The following is a 25,351-nucleotide window of genomic DNA, read 5'->3' as shown; positions in this document are numbered from 1 at the left end:
GGTACCTATCCAGCTCAACTCAGGGGACCGACTGAAAAAGGGGTCCCCTACTCCTCCGCCATCTTAACCTCCTTCCTACATAAAACTTTTTTTAATACTTGAACCCAGAAATGAACGTGTCACATCCTGTCATGTTTCACTGGCCAGTGAAAGTCATATGTCCGCTCCTAACTCCAAGGGGCCAGGAAAGTGTATTCTTACCATGTGCCTGGAAGGAGAGAGTTGACTATTTGTGTATATTCCTAATGACTACCATACTCAGCCATAAGCATGCTGTTTTTTTATAAATAGTATATGTGCTGTCTAAGTGAGCACTGGTTTTTTATAAATAGAACACTTGTCCCAGTTGTTACCTAATAGAATTCACATTCATTTGCAGAACCACCAAACAATAGTAGACTTAGTAGCCCTTACTCAAAAGTCCTGCAAAGATTCAGCTGGTTTGTTTATAATGGTGAGGAACACAATTTAAATCAAATTGGCCAAATAACCTAGACCTATTCTGAAATAAGTGCTTCTTAGAAGCTAAGAAAATAAATAGATCTAGGAGAAAACAGTACAACCATTTGGTCTAGCTTCCGTTTCCTAGTCAATTAAGTGTAATATAAGTCCTACAAGAGAAATGGAGGGTCAGAGATTCCATAATGACAAATTCCTTTTCTTGCATTTATTCTCTTCACAGTTAAGAAATTGTTTCTCAGGGGCGCCTGGGTGGCTCAGTCGTTAAGTGTCTGCCTTCGCCTCAGGGTGTGGTCCCAGAGTGCTGGGATCGAGCCCCACATCAGGCTCCTCCGCTGGGAGCCTGCTTCTTCCTCTCCCACTCCCCCTGCTTGTGTTCCCTCTCTTGCGGGCTGTCTCTCTCTCTGACAAATAAATAAATAAAATCTTTAAAAAAAAAATTTCTCATGTCCAACTAAAAAAAGGTTTTTTATTTAAGCTAATTTCCTTTTGTTCTGTTCTTATCAGTCACTTTAATGAACTGATCTAACATATTAAAACAAAAGCTCTATGGCATAGAAAAAGGTTAACATGCTTAATATACTAAAAACTCTTGCACATCAATGTGCACAAAAGACAAATATTTGTCTTATTTTTCTAATAACATGGCAGACTATATTAATACAGTTCCTATCTCACCTCAGCAGGCCTTCTTTCTGAAAAACACATTGAAATGCTGTGTCTGCTGTATTATCTTCTGTACTTCTTATTTGTACTTTAAATATTTCTTAATTTGAAAAGAAAAAAACATTCTTTTAAAAATGGTAAGGGGGGGCGCCTGGGTGGCACAGCAGTTAAGCGTCTGCCTTCGGCTCAGGGCGTGATCCTGGCGTTATGGGATCGAACCCCACATCAGGCTCCTCTGCTATGAGCCTGCTTCTTCCTCTCCTACTCCCCCTGCTTGTGTTCCCTCTCTCGTTGGCTGTCTCTATCTCTGTCAAATAAATAAATAAAATCTTTAAAAAAATAAATAAATAAATAAAAATGGTCTAAGGGTACAGGCAATTCACAAAAGAAAAAATATGTATATGAACATTAAATATAAGAGGTAAGGAAAGAAGTAATTTATTATTCAAAAGAAGTAATCAAGTCAAAATAGAAATTAGATGCCACTTCAGGTGTACAATTGGAAAATATTTTTTTAAATGAAAATGTCCAGTATTATCAAGGGTATTCCACCTATATTCACAGTAGGAAATTCAATTAGTACAAACTTGTTCGTTGTGTGAGAGTGGTGGAATTGGGCATATTCTCAGTTTTCTTCTTTTCACTAAGATACATCTAAGTTTTCTTTAATAACCACATACCACTTTAGTAACAAAATAAACACTTTTAATTGAAAAAGCAATATTGCTTTTTTTGAAGTTCTTTCTTATCCTTCTCTTCTCCATGATAACCAATTCCAATTTCTTTCATCTTTTCATACAAGCCCTTTTTTCACTCTGAAATTGTATTTATCAAGATTTTCAAAACTTTCTTCATTTTCTCTATGTCCTTAATTCAATTGAGCTTACTTTCTAAAGTATTCTACCATAACCGGTTTGAATTTTTGAAAAATGCTTTCTGGTTTCTCTTTTAAATAATAGAGGTAGTCAGGTTGACAGTTCAGCTGGTTAGAGCATGGTGCTAATAATAAAGTTATATTTGCATCGCATTTCACCAAAAGCATCCATTAGCCAGACTGACATTTAAGAACATGCCATGCTGTGTACTTTTATCCAAAAAAATTGACTTATTAAGTACATTTTAGGTATTCTGATACTGTTACAGAAGAGATGTATGAGTATCAGTGTATGTGAGTAAATATATATGTGTGTGTATGTCCATTTGTATAAAACATGTGCCAGTCACTGGGCCTTGTGCCTTATAAACTTGGCTTCACTAAGTACTCACAACAATCTTATGAGATTACTGTTATTATTTCTATTTAACAGATAAGCCTTAGAGAGGGGCTGTAATGTGCCAGAGAAGAGCTGGTAAGCTAAGCCATGAAGATGGCATCCAGGAAGGGAAGCAGTTTATGTACAGAAATAAAACTATGTACAGGCAGCCTATGAGAAATGCCACAAATGTGATAAAAAATGTGGAATTTTCTGGACCTTTATTGAATTCAATAAGTCTGCCCCACACAATTGGCTTCATGGGTGTGTGAACAAAGCAGTTGCACTGGACCCCAAGTGCAGAAGGACCCTGAACACTTGGGAGTTTAATGTTCTGCAGTTGTCGTCTTGAAATTCTAAGTAATTTTTCCTTTGAATTTGTGTTTTATAAGTGAAATCTGATGAACATCAAAGCATGTGCCAAGACCTTGGAGGCTTCATCTCACACGCGGTCTGCCTGCTGTCAGCTCCCCACCTCCTGGCAGCCAGCTCCCCATCTCCTTGGCAGTCTGCTTTCTGTCACCTGGTGCCTGCGGCCCTGCCCACACCTGCCCACCACCCCCCACTCCCCACCCCCTCCCCAGCTCTGCCCTTCCCTCTGTGAAGGGGGCAGCAACAGAGCTGTTTGCACAATGCAGAAGGGGGTGTGGGGGTGTCCATGTTCTGCTGTGCCGTCTGTACCCACTGGAGCTCTGGACTCAGGCCCGGGGAGGACTGGGGTCAGGCATGCTCACCTGGGGTGCTCTGAGGCAAGGCTTGGCAACAGCCATCCTTACCCAGGGTTGGCAGCGCCACAACTGTTTGGAGGGTGACTCTCAGGCAACAGGCCTCTTGCCCACCTCCAGTCCAGGTACTGAGCAAGTCCCGGTGCTGAGGTTGCAATCCTTTCTCAGCCCACTGTCAGCTACAAGGTCTAGGGCTGGAGGGAGAGAGTCTGGGTGCCTGTGAGGACCTGCACTTACCCTGTGAGTAGCCCCTGACCAAGGGAGAGTTACATTAAATGGCAAATCAAAAACACCATGACAGGTCAAGAAAGCTACCAGAAAAGAAAGGAAAAACTGTATATAGTACCCTTTTTAAAAGATTTATTTGAGAGACAGAGAGAGAGAGCTCCCCCACCCCACCCAGGGAGGGGCAGAGGGAGGAGGAGAGACAATCCTCAAGCAGACTTCTCGCTGAGCGCAGAGCGGGAGGGGGGACTTGATCCCAGGACCCTGAGATCATGACCTGGAAATCAAGAGCCAGCCCCTTAACCGACCGAGCCATCCAGGTGCCCCTATATAGTACCTTTTAAGGGTGCCTTTTTCCTGCATTTTTTTAAATTTTATTTTATTATATTATGTTAATCACCATACAGTACATCCCCAGATTCCGATGTAGTTTGATGCTTCATTAGTTGCGTATAACACCCAGTGCACCATGCAATACGTGCCCTCCTTACTACCCATCACCAGTCTATCCCATTCCCCCACCCCCTCCCCTCTGAAGTCCTCAGTTTGCCTCTCACAGTCCATAGTCTCTCATGTTTCATTCCCCCCTCTGATTACCCCCCTTTTCTTTATCCCTTTCTTCCCCTACCGATCCTCCTAGTTCTTATGTTCCATAGATGAGAGAAATCATATGATAATTGTCTTTCTCTGCTTGACTTATTTCACTTAGCATTATCTCCTCCAGTGCCGTCCATGTTGCAGCAAATGTTGAGAATTCGTTCTTTCTGATAGCTGAGTAATATTCCATTGTATATATGGACCACAGCTTCTTAATCCAGTCATCTGTTGAAGGGCATCTCGGCTCCTTCCATGATTTGGCTATTGTGGACAATGCAGCTATGAACATTGGGGTGCATATGGCCCTTCTCTTTACTACGTCTGTATCTTTGGGGTAAACACCCAGTAGTGCAATGGCTGGGTCATAGGGTAGTTCAATTTTTAACTTTTTAAGGGACCTCCACACTGTTTTCCAGAGTGGCTGTACCAACTTGCATTCCCACCAACAATGTAGGAGGGATCCCCTTTCTCCACATCCTCTCCAACAATTGTTGTTTCTTGCCTTGTCTATCTTTGCCATTCTAACTGGCGTAAGGTGGTATCTCAGTGTGGTTTTGATTTGAATTTCCCTGATGGCTAATGATTTTGAACATTTTTTCATGTGTCTGTTAGCCATTTGTATGTCTTCATTGGAAAAGTGTCTGTTCATATCTTCTGCCCATTTTATGATTTGTTTATTTGTTTCTCGTGTATTGAGTTTGAGAAGTTCTTTGTAGATCTTGGATACCAGTCCTTTATCTGTGGTGTCCTTTGCAAATATATTCTCCCATTCCGTGGGCTGTCTCTTAGTTTTTTTGACTGTTTCCTTGGCTGTGCAGAAGCTCTTTATCCTGATAAAGTCCCATAAGTTCATTTTATCTTTTATTTCTCTTGCCTTTGGAGATGTGTCGTGAAAAAGGTTGCTCTGGCCGATGTCATAGAAGTTGTTGCCTATGTTCTCCTCTAGAATTTTGATGGATTCCTGTCTCACATTGAGGTCTTTCATCCATTTGGAGTTTATTTTTGTGTATGGTGTGAGAGAGTGGTCAAGTTTCATTCTTTTGCATGTAGCTGTCCAATTTTCCCAGCACCATTTATTGAAGAGACTGTCTTTTTTCCACCGGATGTTTTTTCCTGCTTTATCAAAGATTAGTTGCCCAAAGAGCCGAGGGTCCATTTCTGGGTTCTCTATTCTGTTCCATTGGTCCATGTGTCTGTTTTTGTGCCAGTACCATGCTGTCTTTGTGATCACAGCTTTGTAGTACAGCTCGAAATCCGGCATTGTGATGCCCCCAGCTTTGTTTTTCCTTTTCAACATTTTGAACAAGGGGAATGCACTTTCATTTTGTATACTGCGGGGCATGCGGGGGGAGGGGGGATTGGTACTTATGTACCCCGCCGTGCTGTGGTGTGGTCAGACCCTGTGAGCTTCAGGTGATCAGAGGAGGAACAGTTTACTCCAGGAGGAAAGGTGACTTTCTATTTGCTTACTCCACCCTTATTTGCCTTTGTCTTGCCAGTGTTTGCAGGGTTGTACTGCTTGCTGTTCCTGGGTTGGAAGATGAGAGCTCGGGTGACTCCGGCTGGCTGGCTGGCCCGCCAGTGGAGAAGGGCTGTTTATCATATGGATGGCAGTGTACATAGCAGCGCTCCCCCAGGGTGCATTCATTTTAGCTTTATTGAAAGCCATTTTCTGCAGGTCTCGCTCTGGTGAAAAGAGGTTTCTCTTTTTTTGACGATTCCAGCTTGAGTGCCAAATAGGTCTCTGAATATTGCTTTGGGACATCTTTTATTCCAGCAAATATTGGCCTTAATGCACTGGAAAACACAACTTGGTACCATTGCTGTGGTGATAGTAAGGTCATCTCCACACAGAAAGGGCAGGCTGTACTGTTCTCACAATCACAGCAGGCGATGTTCCTGGTGAAGGCATTTGGGAAACTGCTTTTCTCATGGTAGCTACATGCCTAAAACCTTAATCTTAATGCCTCTCTTTTAATGAACATAAATGCCATATTCAAATCAGCTAGAAATTATATAATTGTACTCTGTTCAATAGTAAGCTTTCAAATATGAATCAATTGGCCTGGCAATAAAGAAATAGATCATTTCAGTTATCTTTGTTTGGTTGTTTGACAATTGTTAGCTATGGGCAGAGAGGGGAAAAGCCAGGAGACAGTAGCTTCAGTGGGTGGTATGTATGCACTGCTTGGTATCATCTCATAACAGAGCGAAGAACTCCCAAAAGACGTAGCTGAAAGGTGAGCTGATCTAAGTCAAGGGCTACCCATATCATCATTTTATTGTTTGTTATGAATGAAATTAACATTTATGTGCTGAAATGGGAAATATCAAATATGTTTATATGCTGGAGACAGACTTAAAAATGGTTCCCCTACCTGCCTTGAATCTGTGTTTAGCAGGGTGTATCAACCAGACATAAGACAATAAACACCTAACCTACCTACATAGGACTTAGATTTCTAGCCTTTTTAAAAAAAATTTTTTATTATGTTATGTTAGTCACCATACAGTACATCATTAGTTTTTGATGTGGTGTTCCATGATTCATTGTTTGTGTATAACACCCAGTGCTCCATGCAATACGTGCCCTCCTTAATACCCATCACCAGGCTAATCCATCCCCCCACCTCCTCCCCTCTGAAACCCTCAGTTGGTTTCCCAGAGTCCATAGTCTCTCATGGTTCATTCCCTCTTCTGTTTACCCCTCTTCATTCTTCCCTTCCTTCTCCTACTGATCTCCCTGCTATTTCTTATGTTCCACAAATGAGTGAAACCATCTGATAATTGTCTTTCTCTGCTTGACTTATTTCACTTAGCATAATCTCCTCCAGTCCTGTCCATGCTGCTGCAAATGTTGGGTAATCATTCTTTCTGATAGCTGAGTAATATTACATTGTACATATGGACTACATCTTCTTTATCCATTCGTCTGTTGAAGGGCATCTTGGCTCCTTCCACAGTTTAGCTATTGTTCTAGCCTTTTTTTTTAAACCATTGCCAGTCATTTTTACCACCCCCCTCTTTTTTTTTTTTACCAAAATGTGTTCTTCATAACGGGGTTAGAGATCAAAGCAAAGAAAATGGGGTTATTTCTTTTTCATAGGACACTCTCCTTGTCCTCACCAGAAGGTAAATTGGTTAATGTTGCCATCCCTTTTCCTACACTCCCTGTCTACCCTTTTGAAGTTCTTGCAAGCCCCACTCTTGCTCCTCTGGCTCAGTGGAACTGATCGTGTCTCAAATTTAGAGATGTATAGACAAAAAATAGAAACTGAAGATAAGAACAAATCTGAGGGGCCCCCGGGCCTACTATGATACAAAGGTCTCAGGGCTGTTCTCTCGGTCACCTCTCTCCCTGGCTACCTAATCTGGAGAGGGCTGGAGGCTGTTTATGAGGGCCAGGCTTGAAAGAGGTATACATCACTACTTGCCTCCTCATGGACTCAATTCAGTCACTTACCCAACCTAACTGCAAGAAAGGCTAAAAGCTCTTCTCTGTCTAGACTGTTGGTCAGAGGCCATGGTGTGGGGGACCTGTGTCACTACCTCTACTACACTAAACACTTGGTGCCACGGAATCCAGGAAAGGTTCAGAAATTGGAAGGATATCACTTTGGAAGCCCAAGGTGGTGGGTGGAGATGAAAACTGGAGGATTTTTGAAAAATTTCATGAGGTAGAGTTTGACCCGGTACAGCCGAGCACTTGCCCCTCTCTGATCCTGGAGAAAGATGGGAGGTTTGTCCTCTGAAACGAACAGATTGGTTCTGGACTTAGAAATTCCTGGCATGGTTATGTGAGGGAGATGAGGAACCCTAATGGCTGAGACTTGATACTCCTAGCTTCCTTCTCCCATTCAGTCCCAGGATGCTGATAACCATATCGGAATTTTCCAGGCAGGATTCCTCTCTGAAGAAAGCAAACATCTGAGGAGAAAAACTTATATATACCTCCTAGTGAAATGGCTGTGTATTGACCATCGACCCTTCGGTGAGCGCCACTCACTCTCAGAGAACTTTTCAGTACCTCACATTTATGAACCTATGAACAAGGAGAGAGCCAGGGATCACCAAGTAATTAAAGACAGCCTCTGAGGTGAAAGATGAAGTCCAAATAAACAGGTTGAAGGTCTAAGAGGCATGCAAAGAGCAAAAGAAAACTTAGGGAGAAAATTACTATTAATTAATATCTTCAGAGAGATATGAGAATGTATTTCATGCATTAAAAAAAAAAAGAACAGAGTGTTACAGAAAAGGCACATCCCTGTGACAAGAAAGAACTTTTGAAAATTAAAAATAGGATAGACAAAATTAAGAATTCAGTAGAAAGGGTGAAAAATGAAGTTGAAAAAAACTCCCAGAAAGTAGAACAAAAGGCAAAAAGAGAAAAACTGGAGAAAGAAGAGAATAAAATTATAGGATCAATGTAGGAGCTTCAACATCTCATTAACAGGAGTTCCAGAAAAGTGAGAAACAGACAAAGGAAATTATCAAAGAGTCTCCCAGAACTGGAAGTAACGAGTTGCCATATTAAAAGGGCCCACTGGGCACTCAACGCAATGAAGGAGAGGAGACTTGCACTCAGGCACATTATCATAAAAGTTCAGAATAACAAGGATGAAAAGAAGAGTTGAGAGCTTACGGAGAGAAAAAACAAGTCACAACAGAAGCCAGAAGGTACTAGATCAATGCCTTCAAAATTCTGAGGGGAAGGAATTTCCAATTTAGAATTCTATAGTTGGCCAAACTATCATTTAAACATGAAGGGTAACCTTAACTAACTCTTAAATGGCTCAAGAAAAAAAAATGTATATACAATATAGAGAAAAGACATGTAAAGCAAACGTGGCAAAAACATTAATTGGTGAATTGGTGAAGGGTATAAAGGAGGTTTTGGTAATTTCTTGCAAGTCTTCTCTAAGTTTGAAAAAAGAAAAGAATGAGGCTAGAGTAAAGGAATTTTTATATGTGTCAGGTCTCTGAAGTTTATCTCAATGTCCACTTTTTTAATAAGTCACTGCAGGATGAGATGTGTTCCATGCAAACAAGGAAGTGAAAGAATAAACACGCAGCTATGGGATCAAGAAAATAGAATCCAACGTAGAAGGGTTGTGAAAGGAAGTCCTGGGATGAAGCCACATCGTAGTCTGGAGAGGAGCCAGTCTAGCCTGGAGCAGGAGGACCCAGACAGAGGATTTATTTCCAATAAAATATGGAATTGATAAATTAACCATTTGAGTAGTTTTATAGTTCAGACAGAGAATTTGGGGATGAATAAATGGACAGGGCCATCGAAGATAGAACAAACCAAAATCTGAATTAATTATTAACTCCAGGGAAAATGAAGTATTGCACAAGAAAGGAAATATAAATGATGTGGTTCAGCCATCAACAAGATTTATGTGGTCACATTAATATAAAAACGAATATAGAATACAATCACTTTGGGAATGAGGGAGGGAAATGGTGTGTGAGTGGAGGGCATAAAAGAGATCATTCCTCATTTTCCGTAGTAAGAAATCAATAGATAATGTAACAAATGAAAAGATTGAGAAAAGCAGTAGAAACTTCTAATTTGGAAATATAAAGAAAACATGAAAAAATGCTTCAAAGAATTAAAGGTAGTTTTCTCTGAGAAATGGTAGTTTTGTCAGAGTGGGTAGGGTTTTTCATAAACAGGGTTTGTTGGGATAGTCTGGCATAATTTTATTACCATTGTCCCTTTCACTTCCAAAATTGTTCTATTTGGATGAAGACTTGAAGGGTTCTTTGACTTTCTTGTTGTTTTTATTTGCCTTTTTTTTTAAAGATTTTATTTATTTATTTGACAGAGAGACAGCTAGCGAGAGAAGGAACACAGCAGGGGAGTGGGAGAGGAAGAAGCAGGCTCATAGCAGAGGAGCCTGATGTGGGGCTCGAACCCATAACGCCGGGATCACGCCCTGAGCTGAAGGCAGACGTTTAACCGCTGTGCCACCCAGGCGCCCCCTATTTGACTTTTTAAACTATGTATAGGTAATACTTTGATAAAAATAAAATAAGAAGAGAGAACTTTTTGGATCCTAAATAAAATAACCATATTTCATCCAGCTCAGCCAAAGACTTTGATTTTTTTTCTCCTCTAAAATTAATTCTTCCTTTTTAAATTAAATACAAGCAGGCTTCCAGTTATGGAATGGAGTCACAAGAATAAAAGGCACAGCACCAGGGAATATAGTCAATGATATTATAATAGTGTTTTATGGTGACAGATGGGAGCTACACTTGGCGTTGAGCATAGCATAACGTATAGAGAAGCTGAATTACTACATTGAATACCTGAAGCTAATGTAACAGTGTGTCAACTCTACTCAAATACGAAAATTCTTAAATTATTTTTTAAAAGGTTTTATGGATTTATTTGAGAGAGAAAGTGAGACAGGGAGAGAAAGCAGGAGCGGGGTGAGGGGCAGAGGGAGAAGCTGACTCCCTGCTGAGCCAGGAGCCTGATGGGGAGGGGGTTTGATCCTGGGATTCCGGGATCATGACCTGAGCCAAAGGCAGATGCTTAACCGATTGAGCCACCCAGGCACCCCTCAAATACAAAATTTTTAAAAAATAAATTAAAGTTATAAAAGAAAACAAATGATGAAATATATTGAATTGAAACCCTTAAAGCCAGGAACTATCTTCTATTTTTTTTTTCTATATTTTCATTCATACTTCTAAATAGAGTCTGTACTTTATATTGCTTTAGAGAACTTGTATCTGTATTTTTCTTGTACTTCTGCTATTAGGTCTATAAGAGGCCTACGTCTTTTTTTTAATTTTTAAAAAATATTCAATTTTGGAAAGTTTCGCCTAATAGATTTCAAATAACCTGGCAACAAGGTCCTGTTTGACTTCATCCATGCACATTTCTCAATAAAAAGCTCAGTGACTTGCTCATAAATATTGCTTGAATAAAGTAATGAATGCAAAATACCTGCCTACATACATACAAGCAATGTCTGTTTCAAAGCACTTTTTACATTTACTGCCTCATTTAATCCTTACAACTGCTTCATGGGGTACACATACTATCCCATTTTATAGACAATAAAAATGAGGTTTAGACAGATCTTGTGACTTTCTAATGAGGTGATACAGCTAGTAGATACTAGGTGACACCGGACCAGGCCCACTAATGATGGTTCCCATGCTCTTGCCACAATATCAGATGGTAAGGATTTAAGTCATTCCACAAATAAATAGAACCTGAGATGCAAAATCAAGAACTCAGGTTAACGGCCTTGCTGTTAGAGAAACAGATTATGAAAACCAATGAATAATTCAAACATCCTTTTGTCAGACCGGTGTTTGAACAGAAGTTATAATTAGCCTGCCCAGTTAGGCATCGTGGAAGCTGAAATCACCCTCATGGAAGGACAGCCCACCCCTCCCTTGGAGTCCCAGAGGATGAATTCCTGCTGCAAACCTCCAGACCATGGAAGCAGTCTTAGTGGTTGTTTTATTTTCCAAAACATATCTTAAAATTATAAAAATAATGCATGATTATTTCAGAAAAAATAATGAAATAGAGATAAAACACAAAATAAAAAAATTTCAACGATCTAAATCCCATCACCTAAAAATGAACGTGATTTACATTTCAGTGTATATACCTCTACCTTTGTCTAATACTAACACAAAAAATAGGATATGATGCAAACTCCTCAGACACCTGCTTTTCTCCCCCAAACACTATTTTGGACATTGTTTCATGTCTACAGCCATTTGTCTATATGGTTCTTTTTAGCAGCTCCCTGGTAGCTCACCATTTAGATTACTGTATTTGACTAATCTTCTGTCGCTAGGTATTTGGGTTGCTTGTTCTTTCTCTTTTTTTCCCCTATTATTAATAATTAATAATTATTTTTTCTTCCATTTCTTTCTATTTTTTATTCTTATTCTTTTACAGCAACAACAAAACTCTGCACACACATCTCTGTGCACATGTCCAATTATTTCCTCAGGATAATTTCCCTGAAGTGAGATTACTGGGCCAAAAAGCATAAATTTCAGGGAGACTTCTAACTCCTATTATAAATTGCCCTCCTGAAAAGCTGTACATCCTATTGATAAAGGATGTAAATGCCTGTACCACTGTATCCCACCAACCTTGTGCATTCTTTGATCAGTGCTGTTATCTTTTCTAAGAGCTTAAGGAGGAGGGAACAAGGCAAGGGGGGTTGCAATTGGAGGCAGTTGAAACAAACAAGAAATGCCAAAAGAGTGTTAATTCCTTCTTTGGAGTCCCTCCCACACTAGTATTTTTCCAGTTTGAAACTCTAGCCTGGATGGTTCCATCCTCAGCTCACAGCCCAACTTTCCGGACCTGTCCCTCTTTTATATTATTTGATTTGGGGTCAGTGTCTCTTTATTAGTGAGTACATTGCTTTGAGATGAGGGTCCACTTTATATGTCAAGGTTTGGACAGCAACATTGTTCAGTAACAGGGTCACCTTGACATGCCTAAGTATTCCAAAATCTCAAAAACAACCTTGTTAGAATGAACTGTTTAATACAGTCTCCCACATTGATCTGCCAGCCATGGAAACAAAGCCACACTGAAGCTAGTTAAGACATAGGAGCAGAGGCCTAGAGCTGGTTGTACATTCCTACACCTCCTCCTCTGATTCTTCCTCTTTGCTCCCTGGGCCCATCCCCTCCTAAGTCCTCCTCCACTAGCTGGCCACTGAAATGCCTTTGTGTGCTTCATTTTAAAGGGGTGCCATTCTGAGGCTACATTTTCATGGTCTGTTGCTTTCCATTTCTCATTTGCTCCATGATGGAAGATCACACCTCCATTCTTCCTAACCGACCCCCCCCCGGCCCCGCCCAGTTCAGGACATTTGACAGCTTTGCACAATGACTAACACTTCTCTTATAATTCCTGGGTCTTTTCCTTCCTGATCAAGGGAGCTGGTAGAAGCCAGCCTCCTCAGTTTAATTATGCAACCCCTTTCTCCCTCAAGACTGGCACAGAATTCGATAGAAAGAGTGCTCCACTGAGGTTAAACACAGAACTGGATAGTGGTGCATAATCGCCCACATGACTCACTTTCTATATGTTCCTCTTGCTGGCAGTGGCCACACTCAGGGAGGGTAACAAAAGACAAGACATGTAGATTTTGCACAGGGACATATCAACAGTCAATAACCTTTGTCCTGGGAACTCACCGCCTCAATACCCGGCTTTTAACACCCCTAACATTGAAAAGGGGAGGAAAAATTATAACAGGAGGGACAAGTGGGCCTAGTTCTAACTCCCGTTTTGGCCAAACCTCCTCCAATACACGTAGTGCACGAACTACATTCTCACTGAGAAACGGAAAATCATTGTTTTCTACGCCCTCAAACGTTAGTGCCCAAATTTTTCCAATTCACCAAGATCTAGCATAAACATCCATCCATTTTACCGATTTTAGGAGGATCATTAACTGCCCTATTTGTACAAAAAACACACAAAGTGACAGAGTCCAAAGTCCAACCCTTGGCCCAAATCGTGTACTGAACATCTTCAGAGCAAAAGAAAAGAGAGCGGAGAACACACTGGAGAGGCAACTTTGGAAGCTGTTACGATGCCCAGCCAAAGTTGCTGCGCCGCACGGCTTTCCAGCCCCCTGGCTTAGCCTCCTCCTTCCCCCTCCGCACCCGCTTCTCCCCGACGCGGCTGTGGCTGTAGCTCCATCGTGGCCCCGCCCCGGCCCCGCCCAAGGCCCCGCCCCGCCGCCGACGTCAGTTGTTATGTCTCGGCCGGGGCCGCGGCCCCAGCTGATTCTCTGCTCCCGAGGCTACTGACGCGGCCTCGCGAGGTGGCGGGGGCGTCGGGGACGGCGGCGGAGACCCGCGCCGCCCATCTGAGCGGGGCGGGCGCTCTGTGGCCAGGAAGCCGCCCGGGGCCGCCCAGGGAGCCGTCTCGGGCCTATTTTTGCTTTTCTTCTTCAGGACCGTCGGCCAGCGCGCCCTATTTTCTCTCTGCAGAGACCGTGACGCCCCCTCCCGGGCCGGGCCGCGGTGCCCGCCCGCCTGAAAGGCGCCGCCCGCCGGCCTGAGAGAACCTGGAGCCGCCGCCGCGCTGGGCCCGGGGGCCTGGCCGGGCGGAGCGCCGCGCCCTCCTGACCGGCCGTCGCCCGCCGGCCCCAACCGCCTCCCGGGCTAGCCGCCCCTCCGGCCCCGGCCTCCCGCCAGGACCCCGCTTCCTTTGTGGATCTGAATGATTTGGGGGGCCTCCTCCCTCCCCCTTGAGATTACGGTGCTAGAAGGCCGACCCACCACCTCGGTCAGTGTCCCCCGCCCGGGTAACGTCCCTCGTTTTGTTCCTCCCCGCGGGCCCTCCCGCTCCCCGCTCCTTACGGTGTTTGATGGTTTTTTTTTTTTAGTTTTTTTCCTTTATTTTTCTCGTCTCCTGACTGGAAGGCCCCGCGCGAGGCTCTGCGCCTGTGCCCCTCCTGGTCTTTTCCTCACCCCCTCACAAATAGCCAAACCCCCAGCCCCCCGGCCGGCGATGGCGCGACAGTGAGGGCGGCGAGGCCGGACCACGCTGGGACAGTGCCCGCGCCCCGCCGGGCGTGAGGACACACACTCCCCCGCTCTGCGCCCCTTTTTCGTCTTGCGAGCTCTCTGAGAAGAGAGAAGACGCGGGGGAAGATGTGGCTGAAGCTATTCTTCCTGCTCCTCTATTTTCTGGTCCTGTTCGTCCTGGCCAGGTTTTTTGAGGCCATTGTGTGGTATGAAACTGGCATCTTTGCCACCCAGCTGGTGGATCCGGTGGCGCTGAGCTTCAAGAAGCTGAAGACCATTCTGGAGTGCCGGGGGCTGGGATATTCAGGGCTGCCCGAAAAGAAGGATGTCCGGGAGCTGGTGGAAAAGTCAGGCGAGTATCGGGCGCCCCTGGGCTCCCCTCCACCCGGTGGAGGGGGTGATTTGTACTTCGTGGTTCCTCCAGAATGAGACATTACCTGGAAGGGTTAAGCAGACTACTTCGAGAGCTGTCCACGTTTTCCATAAAAAAAAAAAAAAAAGTGAATCCCAGTTTTGAGAAGGGGGCTGGAATTATTTGTACGGGTGTTGCTATGTCTTTTAAAGGTTTGTTTTTGAAATAACAGATCTAAGTGCGGTTTCTTAGCATTGTTTACTAAGAAATAATCTTTTTTTAAATTAGGGAATGTCAACTGGTTACAGACAAACTGGAAAGCATTATTTTTCGGTTGAAATTCGTAGGGATATAAGAAAAGGAAAATCCCAAAATGTCTGTAGATAGCAGTATTTGTCACGATAGTAATCATAGCATAATAACAGGAGGGGAAAATATTGGAATACTTAATATCAAAGAGGCATTTAGGGCTAAGATTTAAATTTTAAATCATGTGTTTAAATATAGAGAAAGTGTAAACTGTACAACCTTAGCTTTTCATACTTTAAGTTTGGTGAAAATAAAGTGAATAGGTTTTGTGAATGCATACCTTGTTTTGTTTTGTTTTGGAAGAGTTTATGTTTCTGTCAGCGTTTTAAAAAAATCGTTATGTCTTGGATATAAACTTTTCTTTTTCCTTTTAGAAGTCACATACAGCTGCATCAACTTAAGTGGATTGAGAAATAGAATGGAAATAGTGCTAAGAGAATATTTGTTTAACATCTTAAGCAGTACATTGTCAGTGACTGTTGGTTTGGGGGTAGGATTGAACAAGAAGTATGGTTAATTTTTTTTCACCCCTGGACAAAATATATCTTTGTTTAGGTAAATGTCCTAGAAGGGGAATGTACTGTAACTTGAGAAAGACATTCAGGGTTGCTGTAGGAAGCAGTTGAAACTGATGGTTATCTTTTTTGTTGCTTCAAATATATCGGTCTGCTGTGTCTTTTACAAGCCATTTTTTTTTTCCTTATTTAGTACCCTATAGCCATTGTTGTGAGATGGACAAGAATACTAACTCTAGAGGACTTTAGCACTGCATATTTGCAGGTTGAGGGTTATCAAATATGTATCTCACTACTGGGGTAGAGGAGGGAACCCTCTGTAGATGTGATGCTTTTTTTTTTTTTTAAGAGAAAACATAAAATCCATTTTTTTTCTTGCCCCTTGTTTACTGACTGGTTTACTACCACAGGGGTGGGGGATGGGAAATGGAGTAAAGTAAATCTCTAATAAATGAATTTTCTAGGTTTAGAAGTATCTTAACTGCCAAAGCCAAATCATTTCTCATAGTAAAAAAAAATTAATAACACTTTTTTCTTTTGACTTTTATTTAGTGTTGCTTCCTTTGGGCCTAAAAATACTTGTCACTTCGGGTGTACAAGGAACACACATATCATTTAAAGAATACACACAGCCCACAAAAGTATGACTCAGATCACACATTTTATAGCAGAGAAGTCTTGGTATAGCAATTTAACTTTATAATTTAAATATTCATTGTAAATTATTTTGCTGCTGTCATGCTTGTTTTCACATTTAAGGCAAAAATTAAAATAATTTGACATTAGTGTTTACTTTTTATTTGATGATGCAAGCTCTCAGTTTACACTGTAAATTTGAATATGAAAGTGGAGTTTTTCTCTTATAGGTAATCTTTTGTATCTAATCTTCAAGTCTTCTAAGCCCCATTGCTATTTTAAGCAGGTGTAATGGCAAATTCTGTAAACCCATTTCTAAATCTTGCAAGCCAGAAGTATATAAATTGTACTGTTTAAAAATTATTTGAAGCTTGGCGTGTTATACACAAAACTAAATAACACCGTGATAGCTTTTTGGATTTACCAGGAAATTAAGTAATTTCCTAACAAATTATGTGATGACCCCACTAGAATATAAGCTCCCATGAGAAGATGGATTTTTGTCTGTTCATTTTTGCCTGATGCATAGTAGGTTCTTATGACATACTTACCGAGTGAATCTTAAATGGGTGCATTCAGGTTCTACTTTTCCATAGACGGAAATGGAAGTACTGTGACATGACTTTTAACAGTGTAAAATGGAATTAATAATTGAAATTGGGAATGTAGATTCTTTTTTTAAAGATTTTATTCATTTGAGAGAGAGGCAGAGAGAGCACAAGCAGGGGGAGAGACAGAGGGAGAGAGAGAAACAGACTCCCCACTGACCTGGAGCTCATGACCTGAGTCAAAGGCAGATGCTTAACCATCTGAGCCATCCAGGTGCCCCGGGGAATGTAGAATTTTGAAATCTTACTAGTGTATTTTTTTTCCTTTCTTCAGGTGACTTGATGGAGGGTGAGCTCTATTCTGCACTCAAGGAAGAAGAAGCATCTGAATCTGTTTCTAGTACCAATTTCAGTGGTGAAATGCACTTCTATGAGCTTGTAGAAGACACAAAAGATGGCATCTGGCTGGTTCAGGTATCAGGAACAGTGATAGAAGTGAAATTATTTTTACCAGAATAGTATTCACCAGCTGGTGACACTTCTGTGTACTTGTGTCATGTTTCTTAAACATAACTCAGTCCTCATAGGGAGGCTCCAGTGTCCTCTTAAAGAGGTTTTGCAGACCTAGGAAAATGAAAATTGAAGAGAGGGGGAGAGGAAGCTTTGAAGAAAGAGAGTTGACAAATCCATTGTAGTTGTTGGATCTTCATTAAAGTAAGAAACATATGGGTATATTCCTTTTGTTGAGCGATGTGCACTGTTTCGGTTTTGGTTAACCAGTTTTTAATTCGGTGATACAAATGATTTTTTTATCTAAAGGAAGACCCCTGAAGTAAAAGTAAGAAAATTCTTCTATTAGGGAAATAACCAACTTTGTGACTATAGAGGACAAGATATTGTGGGGAATGGTGGGGAGTGCTCATTACTCTGCTATGATCATTTTTAAACTCCAAACTCTTGTGATATCAAAACTGTGAAATATAATTAGCATATTAGAGTTGTAGAGCTATGAAGGGCCTAAAAAATAGTCCTTTATGCTTCGCAAAGTGTGCTTTATGTACTACTCATGGTAAATGAGTGGACACACATTATCATTTATGGATTTTAATATAAATCAGAAAAGTCAATATTATATTGAACATGTAATTTCATAAATATTATTTATGGCAAGGCTACAGTTATTTAAATTTTTTTAAAAATAAGATCGCTTAAAGTAAAATATCAAGTAAATTAACAGCATGATTTTGGCTAAAATTATGATTATTGAATCAGGATCAAATCCCAGGACCCCAGATTTCTTATCCAGTACTCTTGTCATTTCACACTGGGGTCGGCTAAGTTTGATTTAGGGTTTAAAAATCAAAATCTCTTCTTCATATTTCTTTCTGAGGACAATGATGTCAAAATATGGTAGAAGCAGCTAGGAGTTCAGAGACCTTAGATGCAGATCTGGTCCTGTCATAGATTTGCAATATAATTACAGATAGGCAGATTTTCTGTTGTACCTGGCCTCAAATAAAACATATACATCTAAAGAGGATGGAATAATACTGTGGTCCACAGAGCTAAAGGTTCGAGAGTTGAGGTTTGGGAATTCTTCGGGTGATTACATTAGCTATTCATCACTTTCCTTTACATGCAGTCTTCCTATTGTGTTTGACGTTTTACCTGCCAAATAATCTAATTCTGTAATTTCTAAATTTAGCAGAGGGAGAACGTGGGAGGTTATGGGTGTAGTCTATACGTTATCCATCAAATTCTAGTTTATTTCTCTGTGAATTAATTGGTATTGAAAAATAAACTAGCATCTCTAAAGCTTTAATTTATAAGTAAATAGTTATTCCATTTCCTTTCCCAGATATTTATATCTGATGGTCTGATCAAGAAAGACTTGTTGGCTTTGATAATTTTTAGTTTTATTTACTGAGGTTGAGTTGAATAGCCTGTCCCATTTACCTGTGTTCTCTCTAAATGTGTGTCCATACATTGAATGATCCCACAGAGATGAATAATAAATAGATGCTGAACACCCTCCAAACCTGGAAGAGCCATGTCAAAAGTCTAAATATTCTTTTGGTATATAGGATTCTACCTATAGACAATGAATACATTCTGGTTTACTAATTAACATATATTCTGGGCTTGTAAATGATCTACCGTTCTTTAATGTTTTTTTTTTTTTTTAAGATTTTATGTATTTGAGAGAGAGAGTACATGCACAAGCAGGGGAGGCAGGGCAGAGGGAAAGGGAGAAGCAGACTCATGGCTGAGCAGAGAGCTAGATGTGGGGCTCGTTCCCAGGATCCTGAGATCATGACCTGAGCCGAAGACAGACGCTTAACTGACTGAGCCACCCAGGCGTCCCCACTGTTCTTTAATGTTCTATTAAAGATAACTGTGGGGGCGCCTGGGTGGCTCAGTCTGTTAAGCCTCTGACTCTTGGTTTTGGTTCAGGTCATGGTGGTGAAGCTGTGGGATCAAGCCTCTCATGCGAGCATGGAGCCTGCTTCACATTCTCCCTCTCTCCTCTGCCCATTCCTCTGCTCATGCGCGTGCTCGCTCTTGATCTCTCTTTCTCAAATAAATAAGTAAAATTTTAAAAAATAATAATGAAGACAAACATGGATTAAACTCTGTTAATAGGTGACAAAACTCAAATAGTTAATTTAGCAGTTAGTTGTACACCAGGCCCTGGAGATATACCAGGAACTTACCCTAGGCTAAGTCCTTGCTCTCTCAGGCAGCTCACATTCCAGTTGGGAGAGGTATGCAATAAATAAGTAAATATTTAATATAGCATCAAGTTAAGGGAAAATGCTAAGAAGAAAAATAAGGAGACAGAGAGTGGCAAAAAATTCTGATAAGGGGACACTTGAATGAAATGAAGAACAAATAGTGAATGATAGTGAATGTTAGCATTATAAATTCTAATCACTAAGTTATTTTCCTCTGAAAATATGTTTTAAGCCTCACAAGGTATTAGTAGTTGAAGATGACTCCTAAGAAAAATGGAATGTATTTGTGTGGTTTACCATGTGTTAATGGTAGTAGGACATAAATTTAATTTTTCCAGTGACCTTCAGGATTTGCACTGATCACCAGTGTCTGGCTTGTGTCCCTTGGGGCCAGCCGCTTACATCTGTCAGATGGCTGGCCTGGGTTAGAAGAACAATCTCTGGCAGGAAAACTGAGAAGATTGAGATTGAAACCCTGTCTTCAGGCATTCTGAAGTCATCAGCTAAGCTAATCAGCACATACATTGGTTTAAGCCAAGAGGGCTGTTGGTTTTTTTGTGTTTAAATTGAAAATGTCTGTTAGAAACAAGATAAGTATTCTCTTGGTTGCTTGTCGTTCTTTCAGCTCAGGTCATATTTATCTAATCTCTTGTGAAGGATAACTTTTAAAAATTCTGTTCTTAGTAATTTGAATTATCATTCTTTTCTTTTTATTTTATCATTCTTTTCTGTTTATTTTAAAAGAAGCTGACTAATTTCAGTTTGCTGTCTTTTTTTTTTTAATTTTTAATCATGCATAGATCCCAGCCAGTTCAATCCTCTTCAGATTGCCTTTATTTTAGGTATCCTGTGTAAGAAATATTTAAACACATCAGAGTTCTTTCTTTTCCTCCCATTTTTTCTAATACCATTCCTTACTCCCATGAATTATGGTTTTCTTTTGTATTTATTGAGAAAAAAAATGTAGTTAGATGGCATATAACTGATAATTAGCACTTTAGGCTTCATAAATCATATCACTGAAAGGATGTCTGGATTTACATATTAAGGGAAAATGTGACTTTAATAAATGGATATATGACTTAGCTATTCCATCACGTGGTCAGCTCATTATTTTTCTGGAATGGATTGGTAATCTAGGTTGATTATCTTTTTTGGTGACACCACATGTGGAATGATGATACTACATGAGAAAAATGGAATTTGTACAGTTTATTTAATTCATCCTATATTTCTTATAATTTCTATCTTCTGTGCAATTCACGCTTCTGTTTTCTGCATGATACATGTTAATGGCCTTTATATCTTTATCTTCTTAATTGTTTTAAGATGTATTAGTGCTCATGAATTATCCCTACATGAACCAGAGTATTAGGATGCTCCTTTTCATGTCAAGCTTTTCCACGTCTATCCTGTATTCTCTGTAATATGCGGTGAAAAGAACCAATTTTAGTTTTCCAGGCAGCAACATATATGGGACATCTTTATCATCAATATACTATATATCCCATGGAACAACTGAGTCTTCTTTTTTCCTAACTGTTCTTTCTAACATTTTAAGTTTTCCTGCTTTGTTCCTAACCTTAGCTCATATCTCTCATCAGTTATTTATCTTTTAGTGTTGTGGATTCTTTGGTTTTATCACCACCCAATCTTTTGAGCATCACAATTGAAGACAGGGGCGCCTGGGTAGCGCAGTCGTTAAGCGTCTGCCGTCGGCTCAGGGCGTGATCCCGGTGTTCCGGGATCGAGCCCCACATCGGGCTCCTCTGCTGGGAGCCTGCTTCTTCCTCTCCCACTCCTCTGCTGTACTCCCTCTCTCGCTGGCTGTCTCTCTGTCACATAAATAAAAATAAAATCTTTAAAAAAAAAAAAAAAACCAAATTGAAGACAGTTACTTTTTTTTTTCTCTTCAGAAGATGCTTAGAGAGGCAGATGGAACAATGGCTAGGCTTCTGAAATGGAAAAGGTAGCATGCTCTGTGGGTTTTATGGGTTCATCCTTATCTTAACATTTGTATTTCTCCTTTTTGACCTTGTTCAAAGAAGGGCTGTGATATTTGTTCCCTACTGGCTTTATCCCCATCATAAGGAATTTAACGTCACTGGAATTGAGGTAGCAGTGAAAAGCATCATGTGATTTAAAATAAGGCTTTGGGTCAATATTTACTGAAGTATTATGTTATTATATTTCCTGTTTGGCTAAAAAGAGTTAATAGCTGTCTTAAAACTTGTTTAGCATTGTTCTAGATAATAGTTTTGTCCAGGGAGATTCTAACCTATTTATTCCTTTCTTGACACTACTCTAAAGATGAAATACATGGCAGGCCATTTTATTGTTTATTTTCTACTGGTGAAAAACTTTTATTTCTGTTTACTCATAAAGAAAGCTAGTGGGGGTACCAAAAAAATAATTAAATGCCATTGAATTTTGTTTCTGTCAATCACTTGTCCTCACTTCTAAGGATTTTATACAATTTGCATATAGTTATTTAAGTTGGTCTATGATTTTGAAAGTAGAAACTCCCCATTAATAATGAAATATTGGGGGACACATGGGTGGCTCAGCCGGTTAGGCATCTGCCTTCATTTCAGGTCATGATCCCAGGGTCCTGGGATCGAGTCCCACATCGGGCTCCTTGCTCAGCGGGGAGCCTGCTTCTCCCTCTGCCTGCTGCTCCCCCTGCTTGTGCTTTGTCTCTCTCCCTCTCTCTCTTTCTCTGATAAATTTAAATAAATAAATAAATAAATAAATAAAATACTGAGAGTTGCAGAAAATATCATAGCCCAGCACTCCTGTTCTATGGAGTTTTGTTATTTAATTTAGCCTAGATTTATATGGCAGATGTTCTGATTAGTATTAAAACCCACCTCTAAAAATTAGGCAGAAGTATATGGTTTTTTTCTTATACCAATGTAACACGTATAATACCTGTGGAAGGGAATAGACAATAACCTGAGGTCCAGTTTTTCTTTGTAAGTTTAACTGAACTGTGCAAGGTTGACATCAGAAAATATGGGCGCTTAGCATCACACACTATCCAACACAGTTCCGTGCCTGGTGTGCTGGAGTCAGCTCATACTGCTTCATGAAGGGTGATTGTTAACATCTCTTCCCAGCTCCATGTTTAGAGACAACACGTTGGTAACTTGAAATCACTATATAGTAGTATTTATACCAAGAAAATCAGCAAGTAATAGAAATAAGTTCCTTTTTCTTTTGGAGAGCTAGTTGTTAAACATCTACCAGCAAACCACTGGTTTCAGTCCATTTGTCTAACCATCTAACAAATATTTATTGAAATCTAATGTGTGCCAGCTGAACCCTGGGATTAGCACTGAGGGCACAAAGATGAATAATCTATAGCCTGTGCCTTAAGATAGCTTATGGTTTAGTTTACTAAAATGTGTAGACCAGTAAAAATCTTAGTATATGATTATCTTTTGGCTGAGTTAGATGGCCCTTGATGGTGCTAGCATCTCGAGAGATCCTCAAGAACAGTGAAGTGGAACCTAGGAAAATTGTGGTAGTTTTTTTTCTGGAAAAAGTATATTTTTAAATTCGTTGAATTGAAAGTCCTTATGTCTGACTGGAGTCTAGAACATTAATATGCAATTGCATAGCAAGTACTATTTATGCTAATGTTTGTCCAGAAAATATTCCAGATGATAGGTTGCTAGAGAAGAGACTTATAACAGAGTCCAAAAACTTGGTGGCTTTAGAGAACTTGTATAGTCAGAAGTAGAAGAATGAAGTTATTAAGCTGTAAAAAGCTGAAATAGTTTAGTTCAACATAAATATTTAATGAGTACCCAAATGAATTAGGCACTAGACTAGCTGCAGGAAATGCAATGGTGAGCAAGTATAGGGATGCCATTTAGAGAGGCAGATACTAGGGAAGGGGGAGGTAAAGATTCCTTCACTTCCAGCTTATACTGCCAACTCTGTTCCAGACTTGGAACTCGGGCTGTACTTTCATCTAGTTTTTTTTCTAGTCTCTGAAAATATTCCCCACAGAGAACACATCTTTCCTGAACTGCCGAGGAATATGTCTCTGCTTTTAATAAGACCAGCATTGTGAGTGCCACTCAGAATCATCGTGCATACTTTTGGATATGAGCTGTAAGTTGGGAACTCTTACTGGTGTGACACAGTAGTAATAGGCTTAGAGTATTTGATTGTGCCATGTGACTCAGCCAGTTGGGTTATTTTGTGAAAATATTAAAATTTTTAGTGGTGGTTTAATTCAGCCTCTACAAAATTTAATTTATGCTAAACCTTAAGTTGAATAATAGAACTATATAGGGCATTGAACAGAGCAATTTCTAATTGCGTAAATATAACTTCAGAGTCAAAATGCTTTCATGCAATGAATGCCTAGGGGAGTTTTCATTTTTGTGTGCCTCTCTGTGTTAGGGATCATTAAACTCTTCAAAAGCATTTACTCTTGCTGAGTAAATAAGGCCCTGGGGTTAAACATTTTCATGTACCTGCTCGGATGTTCCTACCTCTGATCGCAAGCTTGTGTTGTCTGTGCTGTAACCAGCAGTGCCTGCTAACGACCCCCTCTCATTCCTACTTCCTTTCCTAGCATTGGAGTTCATGTAAGTCTGAAAGATACCTGTAAGTGGTCAGGATATTCACTGAAAGATGCCCCTAGTCTTAGGGCCATACCTTACATTAATTAAAACAACCTCTTAGTTTACCCCTTGATGCAATGTCATTATAAACTGACCTGAAATGTTTGGGTTATTTGCAGCCTCGATCAGGAAATGGGAGTGAAAAGAAGTTCTTTAAGAGTTCTTTTAAAAAGTAGGGAGTATGGTGGTATGATTGCACAGAGACTTCTTAAACCTTCTCAGTAATCTGAAAAATAAGTTCAAGATTTCCTTGATTACTTCATGGAAAGAAGAACTACCATATTGACTCTTGAGTGGTAGGAGGAAAAAGAAAAGAAATGCCTGCCCTGCTTTTTCTTCCTGATTATTCAGATAAAATATATCCAATCCTTTTGGACCATGGAAAAATGAGAGCTAGGGACTCAGTGGGTAACGTAACTGGCTTGAACCTCCTCAGAAAGAGCTTTCATGTCCTCAGATTGCCCTCTTCCTGGTTACCTCCACCATCTGAGTATTGGAATAAATAACTCATGTCTCCCTCAATAAGGCCTCTGTTTTCACCAAAAAGCACATCAAAACCATTTGTTTAATGCTCTGAATTGTGTTTGTGTATTTATGAAGCGTCAGTTACTACAAAATGTTACGTATAGCACGTATGTCTCTATAGATGTGGGGATGATAGTAGCAATGGTATATGGCAAGGGTTAGTGGACATAAAGTGAATTTCAAGTCACTTGTCAATGCCAAATGCTCTTGAAATTTGTTAGGTTTCCCAGCAGAGAGGTCACAATAAGGTAGCTATACTTCTCTCGTCTCTCCCAGGGGTATATATTGGCACTCATTTCACACACACCTGGGATTTCATTTCCTGGAGGCTTTGTGAACATGAAAATGGCCCTTCCTCTCAGAAAGGACCCCAGAGTATTGTGTTGTAATTTTGAATTAGATAACATCAGTTACATAGCCTTTGTGAAAATAAACTTTGTCTATATACCCTTGGTTTAAAATAAATCAAACAGATGGTTTCGTGAAGACTTTAAACATTTTGGCTTTCCTTAAGTTCCCATTTAGTTTTTGTGTTTTTGTTTTTAACATATAATTTTGTTTTTTACTGGTATGTCTGTTGAAGTCCTGCCTTCATTCAAAGCAGAAAGATCAGGGAATAAA

The 25,351-nt window shown here is 40.3% G+C and overlaps 1 protein-coding gene across 4 annotated transcripts in view; it reads left to right on the top strand.

The window, feature by feature from the left end:
* The first annotated feature begins 14,019 nt into the window (after positions 1–14,019).
* The window catches only part of RNF103 (ring finger protein 103), a 94,368-nt gene continuing 83,036 nt past the window's right edge, over positions 14,020–25,351 (top strand). The window contains exons 1-3 of one of the 4 annotated variants that reach the window (XR_004625000.1): positions 14,020–14,822; positions 17,165–17,304; positions 23,583–23,687. Coding sequence is in view for 2 of the 4 variants with exons in the window: in XM_002922337.4 (XP_002922383.1) it covers positions 14,597–14,822; positions 17,165–17,304 (366 nt within the window). In the remaining 2 variants the exon portion in view is untranslated. Of the gene's footprint in view, positions 14,823–17,164; positions 17,305–23,582; positions 23,688–25,351 lie in introns of those variants that run through there. The other 3 variants (XM_002922337.4, XM_011228823.3, XM_011228821.3) reach the window with 3 other exon arrangements.

The sequence above is a fragment of the Ailuropoda melanoleuca genome, chromosome 4, assembly GCF_002007445.2.
Source record: "Ailuropoda melanoleuca isolate Jingjing chromosome 4, ASM200744v2, whole genome shotgun sequence".
Classification (NCBI taxonomy): Eukaryota; Metazoa; Chordata; class Mammalia; order Carnivora; family Ursidae; genus Ailuropoda; species Ailuropoda melanoleuca.
The sequence above is the reverse complement of the archived record's forward strand: the minus strand, read 5'-3'. Positions and strand labels throughout refer to the sequence as shown.